Below are 22220 nucleotides of genomic sequence, written 5' to 3'. Positions count from 1 at the left end.
CCAATAACTATTTCACCAAAAAAAAAACCCACCTGAAATTGGAGAAACTCCTTGTAAAGGCTCCCCTGGTGCCTGTCAGGAGTGGTTGCACCAGAAAAGAATGGTATTCAAATTTGACTTGCAAGACAGTTAAGATTGAATTAAATGTCCATTGTGATTAGGGTCCTTCTAGGTAGAGAAAGGCCCTGAGGCCAAAGTCACTTCAAAAAATGTGTCTCAGCCCTTCGGCAAGCTTCGGAGGAGCGCCTTCAACTATCTTGACGGTGACTGGATTTCCTTGGGTCACAGAGTCCAGGTCTTAACTCGCATCTTCTTTCGGTTCCATATCCCTCATCACACACCCCACACACCCTCCCACATAACCCCAAGAGGGTGACTACATCAGGGACCAGCTCTCTGGCCCCACCTCTCCCCTTCCCTCAACCTCTAGGGGGCGTGGTCCACCTGCGTCTGGGGGCGGGGCCAAGACATGGGCGGGACAGGTAGGGTGTAAGGTAATGCTCGGAGCTGAAAGCTCCCTAACTGCAGCAAGCACGCGCAGGGGCCGGCGGGCAACTAGGAGAGCCTCCTGGGCAGCGTGCTGGAGTGAGAAAGAAAAGAGGGAGGGAGGTGGCGGCCCTGCGACGAGGAGAGGCGTGGAGCGGACACTTGGGGAGGAGGAGCCCGGCTCTGCGGCCGGAGAAAGACCTGCGAGGCACCCGCGCAGCCGAGGATCACCCCAGCGCGCCGAGCATGAGCGGGCGGCCGGCTGGAGAACGAGCCGGGGAGACTGGTTGTGCGCCGCGCTGAGCGGCGGAGCCGGGCCGGGGGGACGGGTGGGTAGCCCGTGCTGGGGCGGCCGGCCGGGAGAAGCGCCATGGGGAGCCCTCGCGCCGCGTTGCTGATGCTGCTCCTGCGCCCGATCAAGCTGCTGAGGAGGCGCTTCCGGCTGCTGCTGCTGCTCGCCGTGGTATCGGTGGGACTGTGGACTCTGTATCTGGAGCTGGTGGCGTCGGCCCAGGCAGGCGGGAACCCCCTGAACCACAGTAAGTAGCGCCGGGGGGCGAGGAGGGGGCGGAGGTGGGCGGGCGCTCCTGGCGGGGACCCGCCTCTCCGTGCAGATTCCAGGTGCGGGCGCCGCCCCGCGCTTTCCCCGGGACCTGGGCTTGTCGGGGCCGCTGTGGGTCCCTGATCCTGGCCTGCCCGCCAAGGGCAGAGTGGAACCCGGACGCTCTCGGAACATCCTGAGCGCTGGTGGAGGTTTGGGACGCCTTCCACCGTGCGGGACCCACAGCCTCGCGGACAGAGAAACACGCTGTTTGCGAGCGCGGGCTCCCGGGCTGCGGTGCACTCGGCCGCACGCTGCGGTCGGCGCCTCCCCAACTTTGCCCTCGGCTTGCTGGTGTGGTTGGCTCGCTGTTTCCCCTCCAGCCGAGCTTTTGGGGGATCCTTTTCAAATAGCACCTCCGAGAGAGACGCCTGGCCTTCCCTCCTTGCGTGCGCCTCTGTTTCCAAGTGTCTCACCTCCTGAATGCGTGGTTCTCTGCTGTTCCAGACTGCTTCCTTCAGTGTTTTCACACTCTCCTCAAACCCCGCAGATCTAACCAACTCCTCAGTCCCCGCCCAAGGCGACCCTGCTAAGAGTAAATTCCTACTTGTATTTTTTTTTTTTTTTATTTCATCAAAGCACTCAAGTTTCTGCTTAGGAAAACGGGAGGAAATAGCCTTTCTTCTCAATGGATATGATTATTATCCACAGTGACTTTCAATATACTTTTGATGGACCTAATAAAATTAAAAGTCATCTAGTAGTCAGAAAGAGTGGAGAAGTTTCCAGAAGGGTCAGGTGTCCTTCTCCAGCCTTGAGGGGAAAGAAAGTTCTACTTCATCTTCTCACTGGGTTTCACTTCCCTGTTTTAAGAAACTCAAAGACTACCCTCCTGATGGATACTTTGGTCAACAACTTTTTCCTCAGCTGGATACTTTGTCTTTTGTGGACCAGAAGAAGAAATTATTGTCCTAGTCAGTAACTAAGCAGGATTGGTTTGGAGATGTATGTGACCTAGGCGACTGGCTGTCACAAGGGATTAAGCTACTGGCTGTAGCTAGAGATCAAGAGGAAAGAGGAATCTGGCCTACCCCTTCTCCAGGGTCCCTCTCAGTTGGATATGGAGATTGTATGGTCTCCTTCACATTTCCAACGTGAGTGAAACCCTACCTGGGGAAGATGAAGACGGTTGCACTCAGCCAGGAGCATATGGTCTTACAAAGAAGTCTTCCTTCCCTTTACCCCAGTCTTCCTCCTCAGGTTTTGTTGCAGGTGGCTGAACTTTCTTGGAGTGTGTAAAGGTGGGAGGCATGCATTCCTCTCCTCCTTGGAATACCCTTTGCCAGTGTGATTAGTGGGATAGTCAATAGACAGGAAAACATCCTGAAGTCAAGACTGCCCTTGCTCCTCTTCGACTGTCCTCTGCCTCAGGTGTGCATTCTCCTCTGAGACCAGGTCCAGGTGGCCATAATCAACTGCACTCTGGCTCCCAGTCTCTGGATTCCCCCGCCTTCTTCATACTAGACTTGTGGGCTTTTAAGTTTTTATTTAAAAAATTATTTCTTTTTCCAAACTGACCCTTCTCCAAAAATGTGTTCCCAGCGTCTTATTCTAAAATTGACTTAGTGTTCCTTGCGGTGTCTTTCTTTCTTTTTGAGACAGCCGCTCACTCTGTATCCCAGCTGCAGCAACTTGCAGGCTGGGCTTGATTTAAAAATCTTCCTTCCTCAGTCTCCTGAGCACAGGCGGATTATGGGGTATGCCACATAGCCTGTCTTCCTTGTGAGCTCTCTGTCTCTGTCTCTGTCTCTGTCTCTGTCTCTGTCTCTCTCTCTCTCTCTCTCTCTCTCTCTCTCTCTCTCTCTCTGGATTTTCAAGACAAGGTTTCTTTGTGTACCCCTGCCTGAACTGGAACTCACCTTATAGACCAGGCTAGCCTGGAACTAAGAGATCCACCTGCTTTTGCCTCCCAAGTGCTGGGATTAAAGGTGTACAGCATCATGCCCAGTTTTGCTTGTGATTTCTAACAAGAACCTAAAGATCACTGGAGATCACAGTTTCTTAGATTTCTAGGACCTGAGGTTTATCCACTGTGAAATGTGTCCAGATCCTGCCTTGATCTCTTTATAGGGTAAGATTTAGAATGAGGCTGTATTTGTCCCCATTGTCTTATCTTTTCCCTCCCTCCCTCTCTTTCTTTCTTTCCTTTTTTGTTTTTTTGGCTTTTTTCAGGACAAGGTTTTTCTGTTTTATCTCTGGCTTTCCTGGAACTCTGTAGACTCTGTAGACCAGGCTGGCGACAAAAGCCCAGAGATCTGTCTGCTTCTGCCCCTCAAGTGCCTGTGCCACCAGCACTTGGCTTTTTGTCATTAAGATGTTTTGCATCAGAATTCCCTCTTGTGCTGTGTCAGAGCTAGACCTCAGGGGAGGGAGGACGGAATTAGGGATGGAGAGGGAGGAAGAGGATTGTAGTGCTCTCTTGTCCACACCCTGCATACCCACAGCAGCTAGAGTAGTAATGCTGATCCTCCCAGGACTGTACCCAGGATTGACCACAGCAACCAGAAGCCCAGCCTGGCCCTGTTTCCCAGTGAGCCCACCCTGCCTCTTTCTAGCAATCTCTGCCAACTCAGTCCACCACCCACCTTCCTGTCATCTGTGGGGCTGGCTCCCGTTGCCCAGAACCTGTCATTTGCTTGTTCCCATGTGAGGGTATATTGGTTTAGCACTGCAAAAGTGTATAGAGAATGGCAGTCACAAACTCTAGGGTGGCAAAGTAATGACAGGGGAGTATACTTCCTGCTCCGTTTTCACAAAATAACCTAGTAGTTTAAGATATGGATGGTGTGCAATTTGGACTCCATATGCAGAAAAAGATATCACCACAGTTGGGATCGCTTTAAAGGAAAACAACTATAATCATTAACAAATAGAAACGGATCCCTTGGCTGAAAGAATTACAGCCATTCACTCAGTTGTCTGTTTAATACATAGCTCAAGCAAAGCACTGTGTGAGGTCATTTTATTAATCTATTTATTTATTTATTATTTTTCCAGACAGGGTTTCTCCATGGAGCCCTGGAACTGGCTCTGTAGACCAGGCTGGCCTTGAATTCACTGAGATTCACCTGCTTTTGTCTCTTGAGTGTTGGAATTAAAAGTGTGTGCCACCACTGCCTGGCTGTGCTAGTTCATTTAGATATGATGACCAAGATATGGTGTCTTAATTAGGATTGCTATTGTTTTGATGAAACATCATGACCATAAGTAAACTGGGAAGGAAAGGGTTTATTTGGCTTATACTTCCATGTTAATCACTAATTAAGACAATGCTCTACCAGCTTGCCTACAGCCTAATCTTATAGAGGCATTTTCTCAATTGGGGCCTCCTTTCCGATGACTACAGCTTGTGAATTGACATAACACTAGCCAGTATATATATAAATTTTTTTCTATAGCTTTCTGTCTAGGAGTAGAACAAGGTGCTTATGAAAACAACCAAAATACCAAACATTAAAATTTTCAAAAGTAGAAAATAGATGTTGCTGTGATACTTTCAAAGTAATTTCATAGAGGTGGAGACATTTGGGGAGATGGTGAGGAGTTGGTAAGACTCTGATGACTTGAGGCTGGAGCGATGGCTCAGTGGTTAAGGGCCCTTGCTGTTCTTGCAGAGGACCTAGGTTTGGTTCCTAGCACCAACATGGGAGCTCACAATGATTTTCATTCTAGTACATGGGATCTAGCAACCCATTTTGGTCTCTATTAGTATGTCATGCACATGGTGTACTTACCTTGATGCAGACAGCGTACACATAGTTAAAAAATGATAAACTGAGGCTGGGGATGTAGCTCAGTTGGTAGCGTGCTTGCCTAGTGTGCACAAAGTTCTGGGTTTGATCCTCAGGGCCTTATAAAGCCAGTTGTATGTAGTGCCTGCCTGTCATCATACCACTCTGAGATGGAGAGGAGAATCAGAAGTTCAAGGGCAGCATTATATACTAGCCCTCTTCAAGACCAGCCTGTACTATGTGAGACCCTGCCTTGAGACAAACAAACTGAGATGGGGGAAAAGGAGGCTCTGCTGGAGGGCAGAAAAAAGGCTACCCTCAGGCAGCAAAGACCAGGAGTCAGGGAAAAGTTAGTTCTTGGGAATTCAGAGCAGCTGAGTGTGGTAAGACAGAGGGTATGTAGGTAAATGAAGCATGAGGCTCAACTGAGAAAGACAGAGCTACATCCCAGCTCTTGTGCAAGACTTAATAACAACCGGGAAAAGAAAACATAACATCTAGTTCACGGAAAGCAGAAAAACAGGTATAAGTTTTAGGGTAGGATAGCATCGATATGTTGAGCAGGCGAGGGCCATCCATCGCAAATCTGTTCAAGAACACTTTGAGGATGGGACCCTGTCTTGAGAGCTCCCCATATGAGTCTTTAAGTTGCTGGGAAAAGCTGTCCTGGGTGGGTCATCGTAGCAGTGGTGCTCAAAGGACCAGAGGTGACATTGCATTCAGACATGCACTGAAGTATTTCAGTATTCTACTAACCGCTGTGTACTGGATGAATAGCAGCCCAGGAAGCAGACTAAGGGTTTCCCATTCAGGTAGGCTTTAACAAGTTGTATTTATAGTGGGGTGTGGTGGTACACACCTTTAATCCCAGCACTTGGGAGGCAGAGGCAGTCCTACAGGTGGATCTCTGTGAGTTTGAGGCCAGCCTGGCCTACAGAGTAAGTTTTAGGACAGCCAGGGCTACATGGAAAAACCCTGTCTTCAAAACAAAAACCAACCAAACAACAGACAACCAACCAAACAACAAAAACAAGTTATATCCGTTTATTCATATTGAATCAGGTAAGGTTTTGCCAGGAGGCAGAGGTTGTACTAAAATGGTTTCTAGGATCCTTACTATATATAAAATGGACTTACAGTTGGGGTTAAGTTAGAGCCGAGAGATGGCATTTGGTTCAAAGCCAGCACAGAGAGATAGTGTCCATAGTATACACTAGTTTCCTTTTAGAGCTTGGCCTGGCATGTTCCTATCCAAGCACCAGGTTTACTTGTTGAACACCAAAGTGCTCTCATGCCTAGGAAACTAATTGTCTTTTTTAGATCTGTCCCACATTTTTAGCTGACCCTTTTGATTGGCTTGAGTACACACCCACTGATGTCAGGCAGTCCATATCACCACAGCCATTCTACTTGAAAGGCTACAAACTTCCAGTAGCAGAGGTAACCCGGGGCAGAGCTGTAACCTGAGAAGCAGGTGGTAGGGAGACACAAATGGGACCAATGTGTGGGCAAGGAGGGATAGTGTGGCTTGGAGAGGAACCTCACAGCAGAGGAGAGCTCAGCATGGCGCAGCCCCTGCTGTCTGACACACTGTTCTTTCCCAAGGAAGCACTGGCTCTTTTTCTTGTACCCTGTTTGTTTCTCTGTACTTTGACATTTGTTATGTCACATGGCTGCTGTGGGCTCCTTCAAATTAGTACTCAGTTCTGGGCACATACTAGGTATTTGCTTAAACACCTTTGGTAACCAGTTCTGGAGAGATGGATGGCTCAGCAGTGAAGAGCACTGACTGCTCTTCCAGAGGACCCAAGTTCAATTCCCAGCACCCACATGGAGGTTCACACTGTCTGTAATGTCAGTTCCAGGGGACTGACACCCTTATATAGACATACATGAAGGCAAAACACCAATGCGCATAAGAAGGTAATAAATCATTTTTTAAAGTACCTCTGGTTACCATTGGGCAGTTTTAGCTTTCAAAACACCTGGTAATTTCTATTAGCAGGCAGTAATTCACCAGTGACTACTAATTTATCAGTGACCAACTCAAGAATAAAACCCAGGAATTTTTGTTCTGTGTATCATCATTTACACAATCTCCCATGCCTTTGAATATGAATGTCAAAGATAAGAATTAAGCAGTCTGGAGCTGGAGAGATGGTTCAGTACATAGCCTTGTTGGGCAACTCACAATGCCTGTAACTCCAGGGGATCAGAGTCTCTGAGGGCACCTGAACTTACCATACACATAGACATACACACATAATTTAAAAAAAAAGTCTTGCTGGGCAGTGGTGGCGCACACCTTTAGTCCCAGCACTTGGGAGGCAGAGGCAGGCGGATTTCTGAGTTCGAGGCCAGCCTGGTCTACAGAGTGAGTTCCAGGACAGCCAGGGATGCCAGCCTGGTCTACAGAGTGAGTTCCAGGACAGCCAGGGCTACACAGAGAAACCCTGTCTCAGAAAAACCAAAAAACAAACAAACAAAAAAATCTAAAAAAGAATTGTGCTGTTTGTGAGTGCTGGCATTTGGCAGGAGGAAACTGTGCCCTTATTTGTGTCTCCCCTCCCTCCACCTGGCCTCTGTTGTGCCTGGTTCTGATGGAGCCAGTGGGTATCTTGACAAGACATCCCTCTGTGCCCCATCCAGGGATCCTTACTCTAAGCGTGGTGACACAGGAGCTGCTCAGGGTACGATTCTCCTACTTTCCAGCACAAGGTCTTCTGAACTAACCGCCTCTGTGCTGGTTCATCGGAGGCTGGAAGGTGCACCGCAGTAATTTTCCAGGCCACAGAATCTGGCCTGGCCCTCTAGTGCTGAGCTTTATGGAGCAGAACAGAGCAGCCGCCATGGAGTTTGCTTTGGAAGGGGGCCTGGAGGCTGTTCTTGGAGTTGCTGCACAGTCTAGTGTCTACCCACTTCCACCAGTCTCAACCCCCCTTAAGAAACTTTCCACTAGTGCTTTTTCTCATAACACAAGGAGATGAGATCTAAACCAGGCCAACCATGCATTTAAGCTGTGATGCAGTCTTTCTTGACCTTTTGATCTACCTAATTGATAGACTTATAGATTAACTAATACAAAAGAATACTGCTGGGCCAGATAAGCTTGGATGGCCTTTATAAAGGTTGTTAGGCTGTGTGAAGAGGTTGTGTAATCGGAGCAAAGCATGATGGGGTTTTAATTAATGATACTTGTAGGTTCTGCTTCCCCCCCCCCCCCTTTTTGACAGGGTTTTGTGTGTCCCAGGCTAACCTCCAATTCCTGGTGTAGCCAGTGATGACTTTAAGCTTCTGATACTTTTGCCTTTACTTCCTGAGTGAATCTGATACCTGGGATTACAGACATGCCCTGCTACACCCGGTGCTTTCATGTTGTGTGGAGGATAAGCCAGGGCTTCCTGTGTGTTAGGCGAACACTCTGCCAACAGCTATGTCTCTGGCTTAGGTTCCTCAAAGGTTGGACACATTCATTAGATAAACAAAATGATTATGCTAATTAATTATTTTGGCCGTACTGGAGTGTGGGTACGTGGCTGGAAAACGCTGAGGGTTCCTCCAGGGGGAAGTTAGGCATGGCTGCTGTGGCTCTATGGTTCTTCACGGTGTGGCCCCAATGACAGGAGAAAGTCCATGGGTTTTAACAGGCTTTATTTTTCATGGCGGATGTAGATGGATCTGGATGTGCACCCCCCCACCCCCAAACTTAGGATAGACCTGAGTTAAATAGGGAGGGAGAGAGGGGGAAGGGGCTGGGGAAGAATGTTTAATTGGCTCCGCCCTCTGGCCTTTAGGTACCTCATTAGTATGTAAATCTCTCTAGGACCTGAGGTTCCTCCAGACTGATGGCCATAGACCTCTCTATGGGAGGGCTTGTGGAGGGCTGAAGCTAAATGAAAAGAACCAGGGGCCCCGGAGCAGAGCTGAACTCCTGCTGTCCAATAAGGTTCTGGGTTCCAGACTTATGCTCGACCAAGCACTCAGCTGCTTCTCACAGCCCACCGCCCCACTGCCCCACACTGGAGTTTGAGCTAAGACTTTGTACTATGGTACTTAAATTCCTAGCTTTAAAAAAAAGGTTGTCTTCCAGGCCAGCCTGGTCTACAGATCTTCCAGGCAAGCCTGGTATACAGAGCAAGTTTCAGGACAGCCAAAGCTACACAGAGAAACTCTGTCTTGAAAATAAAAAACAAAAAATATTCTGCCTGCCTGCCTATCTATTCTATCTATCTATCTATCTACCTATCTATCTATCTATCTATCTCCTATCTATCTATCTATCTATCTCCTATCTAGCTATCTATTTATCTATATCCTATCTATCTATCTATCTATCTATATCCTATCTATCTATTTATTTATCTATATCCTATCTATCTATATCCTATCTATCTATTTATCTATATCCTTCCTATCTATCTACCTATCTATCCTTCCTATCTATCTATCTATCTATCTATCTATCTATCTATCTATCTATCTATCTATCTGAGACAGTTTCACTTTGTAGCTTTGGCTGATCTGAAACTCTGTGTAGACCAGGCTGGCCTTGAACTCACAGAGATCCACTTGCCTCTGCCTCCTAAGTCCTGGGTTAAAGGCACACACATGAGCCACCATGCCCGGATTTTATTATTATTATTATTATTATTATTATTATTATTATTATTATTATTATTATATCTATGTATGTATGTGTGTATGCTCATAGATGCCATACCCTCCCGGAGCTGGAGTTACAGGTAGTTGTAAGCTGCCTGATGGGTGCTAGGAATCCAACCTAGATCCTTTGCAGGAGCAGTGTGCATGCTGTTAACTACTGAGCCATTCTCCAGTGCTTAGTTTTTAAAAAACCTTTTGATGTAAGATACAGACAGACACACAGAGACAGACAGGTAGGCACACATACACAGGGAGGGGTGCTCTGTAAGTGTACAGCTTGATAAATAGTGTATCTTCGTAGCTAACCATGATGAAGAAACACTAATTCCATAAGACCCCTTGGGCTGCTCTTTCAATCACTGGCACCAGCATGGATAAATTAATTTATGCTGGTCTAGATTAGGACTATTTTTTTATATGTCACAAATGGAATCATACAGTATGTGATTTATTATATAAGTTCTACACACACACACACACACACACACACACACACAGTATTTCTTGCGACACATGGTTTCATGTAATCCAGGCTGGCCTCAAACTCGCTGTATACCCGAAGCTGACCTTGATTTCCTGATCTTGCCTCTACCTCCCAAGTACTAAGATTACTGGTAAATGCCACACACTTGGTTTTAAAATACTCTTTATGACTCTAAAAATAATGAATATTCCTTGTCCCGATGACAGCTTATAGCTGGAGTATGTTAAGCTGCAGTTTTACTATACTTTACTGTGCTGTAGGCACTCTGGGATCATTGATGTAATAACGTCATCAGTGGCTAAGGAAAGCTAGGGAGACACAGCTGCTGTAAGACACGGTCCTGTGGCTTCACCACCAGAGCTACTATGAGGTTGGGGGGGGGGGGGCAGCTTTGCTTTTATTGTGTGTGAAACCTCCCAAAATATTTCTTCCAGTCTTGATACTGGAATAGGTGTGTTTATCTTGAGCAGTTTTCGTTTTTATTGGTCAAGTTAGCTGCCCTGGTTTCTCCCTTTGTGTGGGTATTAGAAAGACTTAGATTTTCATTTTTTCTTCCCATGGAGAAATGGGTAAGGGATTTTGTGATTTGTAGTCTGCCTACCTTTCTTTCCTCCCTCCCTCCCTCCCTCCCTCCCTCCCTCCCTCCCTCCCTTCCTCCCTCCCTCCTTCCCTTCATCTCTTTCTTCCTCCCCTCCCTCCCTCCTTCCCTCCATCTCTTTCTTCCTCCCCTCCCTTCCTTCCTTTCCAGCATCCTACCCTTCATAGTGTCAGGGATGGAACCCAGAACCTCACATTTGTTAAATAAGTGTTCTACTCCTGAGCTGTGCTCCCAGCTTCAGATCTTTATTTCTCTATTACTTTTATGCCTATACTAATTTCTTTTTTGTGTCCTCCAGCTACTCCTGGTCTTTATCATCTTAATAGCCTGTGGTTCTTACAAGCCACTTAACTTAATCAAGGCATAAAAGAAATCAATAGAAGTACTACAGTATACATAGAGGCATTCAAAAAATTGCCTCTGGTCCGCTACTCTAAGAGATTATTGAAAAGAAACTGCAAAATGGGTAAATGAAGTACAATAGGCTGGTCAGTGCGTAGAAAAGATTCCGGATTTAAAAACACAAACATCTAGAAAATTATTTCCGTTTAAAAAAAAAAAAAAGCCAATCGGAAATTTGAATGTCATCCAAAAATAAATTCTCACCTTTCTGTACCAAAAGACCATTAAAAATGTAGGATTTACTGGCAGACACTGGGGCCTGAGCCACTGTTGTTGCAAAGTAATATAAACAAGGCAAATTCAGTAAGGCTTGGGTACTTCCCAACACTACCGGTCACACAATCCAGCCAGCAAGGCTAGAAAACTCTTTTGTTACATGGGCACCAAATGTCAGGCGAGACCTGAGAGTGTCAGGGAGAGCATGAGTGTGATGTTTGCTGCCCAGCCTGTGGCTGACACATCCCTAGAGTCACAGACATCAGAGGTCCCTCCCCTTTATGAACAGCTGAGGAAATAGATCAGGAAAGAGACTTTGTTCCCCTCTTCCTCCAAATGACTGTTTTTATTTTGTTTTCTGAGCTGGTCTCTCCACACAGCTCACACTGGCCTTGAACCTGTCTCCTGGTTTTATCTTCTGAGTGTTTCGATTATATTATAGGTTTGTATCATAATATCATTATCATTATATCTAGTTTATCCCCTTGCCCCCTTTAAAGTGATCACTCTGTAGCTTAGGCTGGCCTTGAACTCACAGAGATTGTGCCACGATGCTTGGCCTCCATTTCTTTTAAATCCTGCTTTTGTGTCACCTAGCAGAGTGCATGCTGTGTTCTGCTTTAGAGTAGATAAATGATGCTTTGTAAAATAAGGCCCTTAGAAGAGGCTGGGATGGGAAAGGGGAGAAGAAAAAATAGCTGCTGTGGTAATGCGCACCCCTGCACGTGGGGAGGGTGAGGCCTGTGGATCTCTTTGAGTTCAAGATCAGCCTGGTCTACATATTAAGTACCGGGCCAGCCAGAACTGCACAGTGAGTCCTTGTCTCAAAAAAAAAAAAAGGGTTCAGTATGGAGAGATGGCAGTTTAGAGCACTGTCGCTCTTCCAGAGGCCCCATGTTCAATTCCCAGCATACACATGACAACTCATGACTGTCTGTAACTCCAGTTGCAGGGCTTCTGAAACCCTTGCATAGACATGCATGCAGGAAAAACACCAATGCCCATAAAATAAAAATAAAGAAAGAAGGAAGGAAAGAGAGAGGGGAAGGGTAGGTATAGAGAAAGGACCTCCAAGAGATTTTCTGTATAAGCACCCGGGAAATTGAATAATGTGTTTTTCAGTTCTCAGTTTGTAAATCTTGAATGGTAACTGAGATGACTCATTCTAAAACTTAAGGGAAAAAGTCTGTGGAACTTTTTTTTTTTTTTTTTTTTTAAGAGAGCCGAATGGAATACAGCCTTGATATTCCTGGAAAATGTGGAATTTGAAGGCAAGGCAGGGTTTTAATCCCAGTTCTGTTACTCACCAATTTAAGGCCTCACTTAAGGTAATTCCTTTCCCAGCCTCTGTGACTCATCTGGGTCAGAGGTCAGAGGTCAGAGGTCAGAGGTTCTTCTTACAGTGAGGTTAATGAGTCCATCCCATACAGGTGACTAAGTAGACATCAAGAATTAAATGCTCAGCGAATGTTGGGCTCCCACTTCTTCCTCCTTGCTGTTTCCAGGCTGGACCAAATGGAGAATGCTCAGGCAGGCAGGGGTGAATAGGTGTATTCCCAGACTGGCCCTATGGACAGTCTTTCTTCAGGTTAGCCTATGCCAAACCTGTGCCCAGCTCCAAGCCTTCGACAGGCCATCCCTACCCAGCACCTGCTACTGGAAGCCCCATCTCCAGCCACTCTTTCCTCCATGATGTCAGCACTGAGGAGTCTTTTCATCCTTGCCATAGGCACATATTTGTGTTGTGTTGGGAGGTAGCCCAGCAGTCAGAGACTTGCAGAGACAACACACTATCACCACAGCGGGTTATCACACTGCATGCTCTGGACTACCAGCTGAGGGCAGAAAGCACTGAAGGGCAGGAGCATGCCCAGTAATCTTAAGTTTTAGCGTAGTGGCTCATGCCTTTACTACCACTCTGGCGCAGATCTTTATGAGTTCAGGGCCAGCCTGATCCACCTAAAATGAGATACAAATCAGCCAAGGCTATGTAGTGAAAGCCTGTCTGAAACAAACAGGAAAAGAAAAAAAAAATTAAATCTTAGCTTTAACTTGCTGTGGGTAATAGATTAGATAAAATAAATTTATTTCTAATGATTAAAAAAAAGGAAAATAAAAAACTAGAAGGAACTGAATTACTTTTCTTATTGCTAGGACCAAAAGAAACCTAACTTTAAAAGTAACTTAAGGAAATACGGTGGCTGATGTTGTTTGTCAACGTGACACACCTGGGAGAGGGACCCTCAGTTCATGAGTTGCTTCTGTTGGCTCCCAGCAGCCATGTCTGTGGGGAATTGTCTTGCTTGCTGATTGAAGTAGGAGGCGGTAGCATGCTGGTCAGGTGAGCCTGGGCTGTAAGAAAGGTAGATAAGAAACCTGAGGAAGTGAGCAGGTAGGTAAGCTGCACTCTTGAGATCTGTGCTCCACTTCCTGCCTCCAGGTTCCTGCCATGGCTTCCCTGCATGATGCAGGGTGATCTGTTGGTTTTGGCCCTAGTGTTTATCACAGCAGCAGGAATGTAACTGGGATAGGCAGGAAGGGTTATTGTGGCTGATAGCTTGGGGTACAGTCCATCGTGCTGGAGAAGCCATGGTGGCAGGGCCATGCAAGCCTTTGTGTTCCCACTCAAGAAGCTCAGAGAAATGAAAGCTGGGCACTCACTTTCTCCTCGCTGTCCATTTTGGGACCAGCGTGTGAGATGGGGCCATTTGGGTCTTTTCTCCTCAGTCAAACTCTGGAAACACTTTCGTACCTTTCACAGGTATAATCGAGTCAAATTGACCATGAAGATTAACCACTAAAATTAAACTAAAGCCATATAAAAATTTGAAGGTTTTAGCTTCATCCTGCTTGGGAGTAGATCTGGAACTCCTTCACATCACTTACAGCTGAGGGGATGTGTATATATATATATATATATATATATATATATATATATACACACACACACACATAGTATTCTGGTCTTGATATATATATATATATATATATATATATATATATATATATATATATATATATATTTCTAGTCTTGAAGACTCAATTGCCTAAACTCTTAGTGGTGGAGTTTTTCCAGGGCCTCTGGCTGAGGTCATCTCTAACACGGTCTCAACACAAGCAGTTGCCCCTGAAGAGTAAAGATCTCTCTCTGAGATCCTCTTACAAATACCTTCATCCTCTTTCCAACTTGTTTGCCAACCAGAGTTCACAGAGATGTGTGGTCTGCTCACACACCCTTCTCATGCAGCCGTCTCTTCCGATGGTCTAGCCACTGCTGGGTCCATGATTATCAGAGGGAGGGGGGACCCGGAGGACTTCCTCCAGGACCAGGGACAAAGCCCAGCTCTCATCTCTGTTCTCCATAGGAAAAGGGAGATAGGGATGGGAGGGCAGCCCCAGTGAGTGACTTTCAGTGGTAGGTAGCAGTGGCCATTGTAACTGGGAGAAAGACAGGGCAAGGACCAAGGGGGACTTTTACACTATTTTTTTTTCATTCTAGTGACTTTTTTCTTGTCTATAAGTTTTATTTGATTCTGCTTCAACAATTTTGGATCCCTTTAAAATACTACATTGTATGCTTTTGATAATTGTAAACAGGTTTATAATCTGATATTGTTGATTGCCCCCAACACTAAGGGGCTTGTATGGGCTTGCTTGATTGTCACACCTTTTTTTTTTTTTTTTCCTTAGAGTTTTTTTTTTTTTTTTTCTTTGTCCTTGGAGGGTTTTTTTTTTTTTAACATGGTGAAGGGCTTAGTTGTGTCCATTAATAAAAAAATGCTGGTAATACTGCAATATTGTAATATTGCATGCATGTAGTATTGTAAGCATTCTGGTGTATGTTTCCAAAAAAGTTGGCTTAAACACCTTTTTAAGACTTTTTTGTTTGTTTGTTGTTTTTCAAGAAAAACTCATATAGACAGGGATTTTTTTGTACAGCCTTGACCTGTCCTGGAATTTGCTCTGTTGACCAGGTTGGCTTCAAATTCCCAGATTTACCTGCCTCTGTCTGTGTTGGGATTAAAGTCGTGCACTGTAGTGACATAAACTATTAGGTAGGAGTTTGAGATATGAAAGTCCCTTTTTAAAAAAAATCTACTAATTTGTATTTCAATTTTTTAGACATTTGCTGAGCTTTTGTGTGTTCCAGGAACTATGACTGTACAAAGATAAAGCTGTTGGAAGTTTACAGGGTGGCTTGTGACAGACATTCAGAGCTGGTCATGGCAACAGGTGTTTCTCCCCCCCCCCCTCCAGATATAAATATGTAACCCTGGATATCCTGGAACTCATCTTATAGCTTAGGCTGTCTTTGAACTCACAGAAATCTGCCTCTGTCTCCACCATGCCTGGCTACAACCTTGTCTTGAGAGAAATGGCCCCGTGTGTGGTATGGGCCTTTCATTGTAGCACTCGGTAGGCAGAGGTAGGTGGATCTCTGTAAGTTCCAGGTCAACTAGGGTGACATAGTCAGACCTTGTCTCGAATGAATGAATGAATGAATGACCTCCTTAACCCCAAACCACCTCAGTGGTTGACTCGAAGGGTAGAAATGGAGTGTCTAGCTTGACAGGGAGGTGGACAACAGCTGAGTCATCTCAAGAAAAGATGAGATAGAGTTTGATGGAGCAAAGGAGAAAATACGAGGTTACAGGTTTCACACAGGATTCTCTGGCTCCATTCCGTCCTGACCATTTTAATTAAGAGATGCTGTATCAGTCCAGTATCTTAAAAGTGTCCTGGTGAGAAGGAAGTGCTTTATTTTTCTCATAGTGCTGGGGTTTGGGTACTGCGCTAGCCCTGGAGAAAAATGTCAGGGGATCAGTAGACAAGCCTGCACTCAGCAAGTATTTCCTGAGCACTTGTGAAGTAACAGGCAATGTCCTCTCCATTGAGGACATGGTATGGGTCATGAAATCTAAGAGTTTTGGGGTTTTTTTCCCCCTCTTTATAGACCCTGGGTTTCTGGTGAGGGAAGGGCAGGAAATAATCATCCCAGCAAACAGGGAAGGATTTTAGATGGTGATATATTCTGGGAGGAGGAATGTGGCAGCGGCCCAAAGTGACTTCGTGGAGGTAAGAGGCTTCCCAAGAGGTGACATTTTGAAAACAGGTGTCTTAGCGGTACAGGATGTGACTAAGCACCCGATGAAAGCCAAGATTATAAGGCCCTTAGTGATCCACAAAGAGAGAGAGAGCCTGGTAGAGATGTTCAAAAGAGCAAAGTTGCTGCTGCTTGTCAGTGTCCTTTCTGCCCTTCCTGCCGTCTTGGAAGTTTTTCCTTTTACCTCCTGGCAGGAAGATCCAGCTGCTGCCTCTGAGCTGTCTACTTGGGGTTATTCTGGACCTGGAGAGAGACCCGTAGTAGTAGAAATCTGGAACCTAAAACAAGTATGGATGGGGTTGGGTCCTTCCTCGCCTACTGAAAGCCTGGCTGGAATTAACCTCTGCTCCCCAGTCCCTCACAGCAGGTTTTTTTATTCCTCCATTAGAGCACTTATCAAGGTCTGCTTGCATTAGAGTTATTTCTGTCTGGGTTTGTCTTTCCCCAAGAGATTGTGAATTTCTAGAGTGATGGACTTAGACATTGCCCCCCCCCCCCCCCATAGCGCTCTGGTATAGAGATTTTTAACACTTAGTGGATTGGGTATACTGCTAAGAATCCCATGGTGAAACTATAGGTCTTTTCTCCAGAAGTTTATTCACCCCTTAGATAGTTCCCATATTTTGTTGGGTACTTACTCAGTCCCCTGACCCCTATCCTGGAATCTTTAAGCAGTAATTTCCTAAGTGTTTTCCCCAGTGCTCTGATAAGCTCTCAGGGGCTGATTGATGAGAACTTTCTGTCAATTAAGCCCCCCTTAGTTGCAGAGGATGGAAATCAGGTGATAGCAAAGAAGCTGGAAAGAAGCCTCTGTAAAAGGGAACATGTAAACTGGATGCCCCAGCCGGCAGCAGTGCTGTTCAGAGAGCGGTGTCTATCCCCAAGCCTCGGGCTAGCCTTCTCTTACATCTTTGCTGGTTCATGCTGCCTTCTGCTGTCATCCCTTCTGCTTGCTTTTCAAAGTCTGCCCACCCTTTGATCTCCTCCCTCCTGAGCCTTCTTTATTTCAGAATCAGCTGACCTCATCCTCCTTGGAACTTTGTTGCAGTTAAGTTGTGTGAAGCTTGTCGCCTGGGTCTGTCGCCTCAGCTGCCTGAGATGCTCTGTTAGGGCAGTTCATAGCATTGTTCTATAAACATTTGCCAAGTAGCTGAAGAGGCAGCCGGTCACCTTAGATTTAAGTTCATGCCTCCTCTGAGGCTGCCACCATACCACCCACACCACCTGCTATTATTGTGTGTGATGGTCCCCCACTTCCCAGAGAGATGTGTAGCTCAAGCTGGCCTTTAAACTCACTATGTAGTTGAGGATAAATAGTCTTAACCTTTTGATCCTCCTGCCTCTGCCTTCCTAAGTGCTGAGATTTCAAGCAAGTGCACTAGAGCCAGGCATGCTGGGCCAATCTGTAGCAACTAAGCTATATCTGCAGCCTGGTGGTGGGTTCTTAAATCCCCTCTGTGTCTCGTTTGATTGGTTTCAGGGCCCTGTCTCTAACACATCATATGGCTACCTGTCCTCCAGCCCCAAATCTTAGAGTCTGAAGTTTTTGAGATGACTGATGTTTGCATTTTTTTTTTATTCTAGCCCCATGGCAGACATCCCCAGGAGAAATCCTGATTGAGTCTGTGCAGTCTGAGACTCATGCTCAACACAGCTCACCAAGTGATTGATACAAATTCATTTGAGTTACTCTTTACTGTTGAGTCTGTTTGCCCAACATCATGACTTTACCAATGAGGAACGAAGGCCTATAAAACTTTAACTTGTGCAGATGGCAGCACTGGGCTCTAAACTCCTGAGAACTGGTTTTCCCCGCTCATTTGTTCCCCTGTTATCTGCTAATGCTTTCTTCTTCCTCTTAAGTCAGCGGTTCTCAACCTGACAGTTGTAACCCCTTTGGCTGAACAGTCCTTTCACAGGGGTCACTAAGAGCATCAGAAAACACAGATATTTACATTTCCATTCATAACAGTAGCAAAATTACAGTTATGACGTAGCAATGAAATAATCTGATGGTCGGGGCTCACCACAACATGAGGAACTATATGAAAAGGTCGCAGCATTAGGAAGGTTGAGACCCACTGCCTTAGGTGATATTTTGTTTTCTCGGTGCTGTGTATAGAACCCAGTGTATCATGTATGCTAGGCAGGTACTCTACCATTGAGCAACACCCTCAGCCTGTGTTTATCTTTTCTTACCAGTGAGGCAGCTAACGTCGTCATTGCCACTTAGTTGAGGGTGGATCATGTTCCCAATGCAACGACTGCTGTTAGTGGTAGTCTGTGGCTTTGCTGAAATTTCTCTTTGGACACCTGCTTTGATATTAGTGGCAGAGAGCAGCCTCAAAGATGTTCTTATTGATGTTGAATTCTCACATTACAAGGGGCAGGTCAAGACTTGACATTCTTTATCCCAACAGACTCCTTTGCGTTAGGCTCCCGTCCTGAGAACAGAGCCTGTTCAGCTCCTTCTCCCCTCCTTTGAAACCAAAAAAAAAAAAGAAAGAAAAAACCCATTATTTTGTGTGTATGTCTGTGTGGTATGTATGTGTCTATGTGTGTCTATGTGTGTCTGTGTGTGTCTGTGTGTGTGTGTGTGTGCATGTGTCACAGCACACATGTAGAGATCAGAGGGCAACTTATGGGAATTGGTTATCTCCACCATGTGGGTCCTGGGGATTAAATTTAGGTCATCAGTCTTGGTGACAGATGCCTTTGTCTGCTGAGCCATGTCATTGGCTCCTAAACTGAGGCCTTCAGTGGTGGCTGTGTGCTTTTATCTCATGTCACTGCAGTGGATTCTGGAGTCTGTTTCAAGCAGCAACTAAGACAGGACTTATATCGAGAACTGATTAAAAATAAAAATAAAAAAGGAAAAGAAAAAGACCTGGCCTGGTAATATTCACCTGTTATTCTAGCTACCAAGGAAACTGAGGCAGAAAAATTACAAGTTCAAGGCTTGACTGGTGCAAAATGAATTCAAGGCCAACCTTGGTAACTTAAGGAGACCCTGTACCAAAATAAAGGCTAAGAAGAAAAGAGGCCGTGGCTGTGTAGCTCAGTGGTTAAACTCTCGATTGACATCATATATGAGGTCCTAGGCTCACTCCCCAGGACTGTCCCCTCCCCACAAAGAAAGATAAAAGGGGTGGGCAGAAAACCACAACCTTTTTCTCTTTTGAATAGAGCTGGGCATCAACGGTGTGAGTTTTCAGTCTTGTTCTAATGTGAACTGGCTGTCCGTCTTTCAGTGAGTCAGTTCTGCTCTTCCATGTCTGGGGCTCAGCCTTTCTTTGTCAACACAGAGCCCTGTCTGTGATTCCTGGTCTTATATAACTCTGACAATGTCCTCAGAGAAATAGTATTTGCCTCAGCTTTCAGTATCTCGAGTTGAATGTGGTCAGAGAAAGATTAGCAAAAAAGAGGCTAGGGAAGATGCCTGGGTTCGAATCCTGGCTCCTTACAATCACTCGCTGTGTAAACTTGCCTTACCCAGGTGAGATGGGAGGCTGGATTGAGGCACACTTCTGTCCCTGAGATTGGCTGCTGTCTTCCACTGGAGCAGCAAAGGTTGACCCTGCAGGTGGGGTCTATGGGGAAGGCTTAAGGTTGAATGATGGTGTGGGGCACTTCAGCTGAAGTATTTCCCTAAGCCCTGGTCACCGTTGTCTTCCATCTCAAAGCCCTCTCCTAAATTTCTGAGCTATAGACTGGACTGGGCCCTACCCTAGGGCCTCACCCTCTTTTCCTCCTGCCTGCTGGGCAGCCACCACATAAACACTGCAGTGTGCTGAGCTCAGGAGCGGGAGGACTTCTGTTCAGGGATGGGCTGAAGAATTGCCCACTAATTTTGGCAGTTCCTGCCACAAGCTTGACCAGACCATCCGAAGTGAGGGAATTAGAAGTAGGAGTTAGTGAGTCATGGGCAAAGCCATGGGGAGGAAGCCCTTGGCAGAGGTGCCCATCCAGGGAGCCAGTTTCCCCTGCATCTGACGGGGAGCAGCAGTTCTGGATTCTTCCTTCCAGTCTTGCTCTCTTAGGTAGCTGTTCTGATGAGCGTCCCTGTGGTGGTCTGTTAATGGTAATAATGACCCTGACTGCACAAGGTGAAACCCTGGCACAAGCTTTCAGCAAGCTTGTTTTTAGAGAGCCTGGAGTTCAGGCTAGGGCTGAGGTATCCGTGGATGCAGGTGTTGGAGGCAGAGCCACAATACAGCTGTCAAGCTCCAGGTGGCCCGCTTCTCTGTAGGGCACAGCCAGAGGGTGACCGCGGTGGGAGGGTGGGATTGCTTTCTGTGCCTTTTCCTAACCCCTTGTTGTCCTGGGGCAGGGCAGACTGGCTCCCAGTCATTACCTCACCGCAGGGCCCTGTTTGCCAGAGTTGAGAGGAGGAACTGCCTGGGTGGAGAGCTGCAGGCTAATTTTAGACTTGGAGACTCCCAGGCAGCTGGCTGGGACAACTGAGGTCTGTCTCCTCACAGGAGCTGTGCATGTGGCTCTACAGGTCTGCTTGGGGGTGGGGGTGGGGGTGGGGGTGGGGTGGGAGTAGGGCGGGGGTGGGGCACATTCCTGCCTCAGCCTCTGCTTCAGGGAAAGCCTGGAGGTAGGTTCCTGTGCACCAAAGGCCCAGGAACTGCTACTTTTTCTAACCTTGTTTTCCTTGTGTTAGGATATTTCCATGTGGCCAGGTGGCTTTGGAGACTAGAAACTACTAATATAGCATCCCAGAGTGTGGGTCTTTGAAACTCCGAAAGTGGGCAGGAGGGGGCGTGAGAGTGTATCCAGCCTCCCACTCATTACCTAGCTAATCGTCTAATTTTATACTTTTCAATCTTTTTCCTATTGGCACACATAAAGTAAGTGGGAAAAAGATTGAGTCACGGGGGATAAAGAGGCGAGGGTCAGTGTTGAATACAGCCAGCTCCTTGCTTCTGTTCCCCCAGGTCCCAGGATTGATTCCATGGTCCTTTCATTACCCAGTGGTGACCTGGGCACGCTGGCAGTGGTATTTTCTGGCATTGTCTCACCAACTCCCATCCCAGGAAACACTGGAAGAGAAGCCAGAAAGCTGGAGCCTCTCCAGTTTTGCAAAAAACCCGAGAAAGCTGAGGAGAACTTTGTCTAAGGCCAGATAGTTAAGAAGTCAAAAGGCAGAGGCTAGGGAGATGGTTCAGTGGTTTAAAAGTACAGGCTGCTTGTCTAGAGAACCCAGGTTCAATTCCCAGCACCCACATGACAGCTCACAACTGTCTAACTCCAGGTTCAGGGGACACATCACATCAGGCATGCAGGCAAAATACCCATACTCATAAAAATAAATTAAAAATAAGTCAAAAGGCCCATTCTGAGCCAAGCCTGGAGGTACTTGCCTGTGATCCCTATACTCTGGAGGCCTCAGTGAGAAGATTATGACTTAGGGGTCAGCATGGGCTACACATATAGTGGGGAAGTTTCAGAAAAAAAGAGGGAAAAGCTGCATTTGGTTCTGGATCTGCTCAAACAGCTATTCACACCCTCATTTACCCAACTTTATTAGTTTATTTAGAGGTGTGTGTGTGTCTCAGTATTTTGCTTGGTGGCTTCAAAGTTCTGGGCTCAAGCAAAACTCCTGTTTCAGTCACCCAAGTACCTGGGACTACAGGTCTGCCACACATAGTGTGTGCACATAAAGTTTATTAGTCTTCGGATACAAAGATCAAAAATAGATGTTGGGATTGTAGCCGGGTGACCTGGTGGCCAGGGGGCTGGGTGGCGGGGTGGCCGGGTGCTGGTCTAGCATATAGGAAGCCCTGAGTTGATCTCTAGTGCTGCAAACAACAAAAATCCTCCAGAAAGTGGAGTCTTGGGGTGGAGGTCAGTTTCTGGGAAGAGAGTTGGGAATTTGAAGAGACTCAAAAAGAGTCATAAAGAAATTTTGTCTGGTTTATAAGCAGAGG

At 46.3% G+C, this 22220-nt stretch overlaps 1 protein-coding gene across 5 annotated transcripts in view; it reads left to right on the top strand.

Annotated features, from left to right (window-relative positions):
- Positions 1–498: 498 nt before the first annotated feature.
- B4galnt3 (beta-1,4-N-acetyl-galactosaminyltransferase 3) overlaps positions 499–22220 on the top strand; it is a 102189-nt gene continuing 80467 nt past the window's right edge. For 2 of the 5 annotated variants that reach the window (XM_076940459.1, XM_034512021.2), the window contains exon 1: positions 501–1025. In XM_076940459.1, the coding sequence (XP_076796574.1) occupies positions 857–1025 (169 nt within the window). In that variant the 5' untranslated portion in view covers positions 501–856. Of the gene's footprint in view, positions 1026–22220 lie in introns of all 5 variants that reach the window. The other 3 variants (XM_076940461.1, XM_034512022.2, XM_076940458.1) reach the window with 3 other exon arrangements.

Source organism: Arvicanthis niloticus, chromosome 9 (genome assembly GCF_011762505.2).
Source record: "Arvicanthis niloticus isolate mArvNil1 chromosome 9, mArvNil1.pat.X, whole genome shotgun sequence".
In the NCBI taxonomy this organism is placed as follows: Eukaryota; Metazoa; Chordata; class Mammalia; order Rodentia; family Muridae; genus Arvicanthis; species Arvicanthis niloticus.
This window is presented reverse-complemented; position numbering and strand designations above follow the sequence as displayed.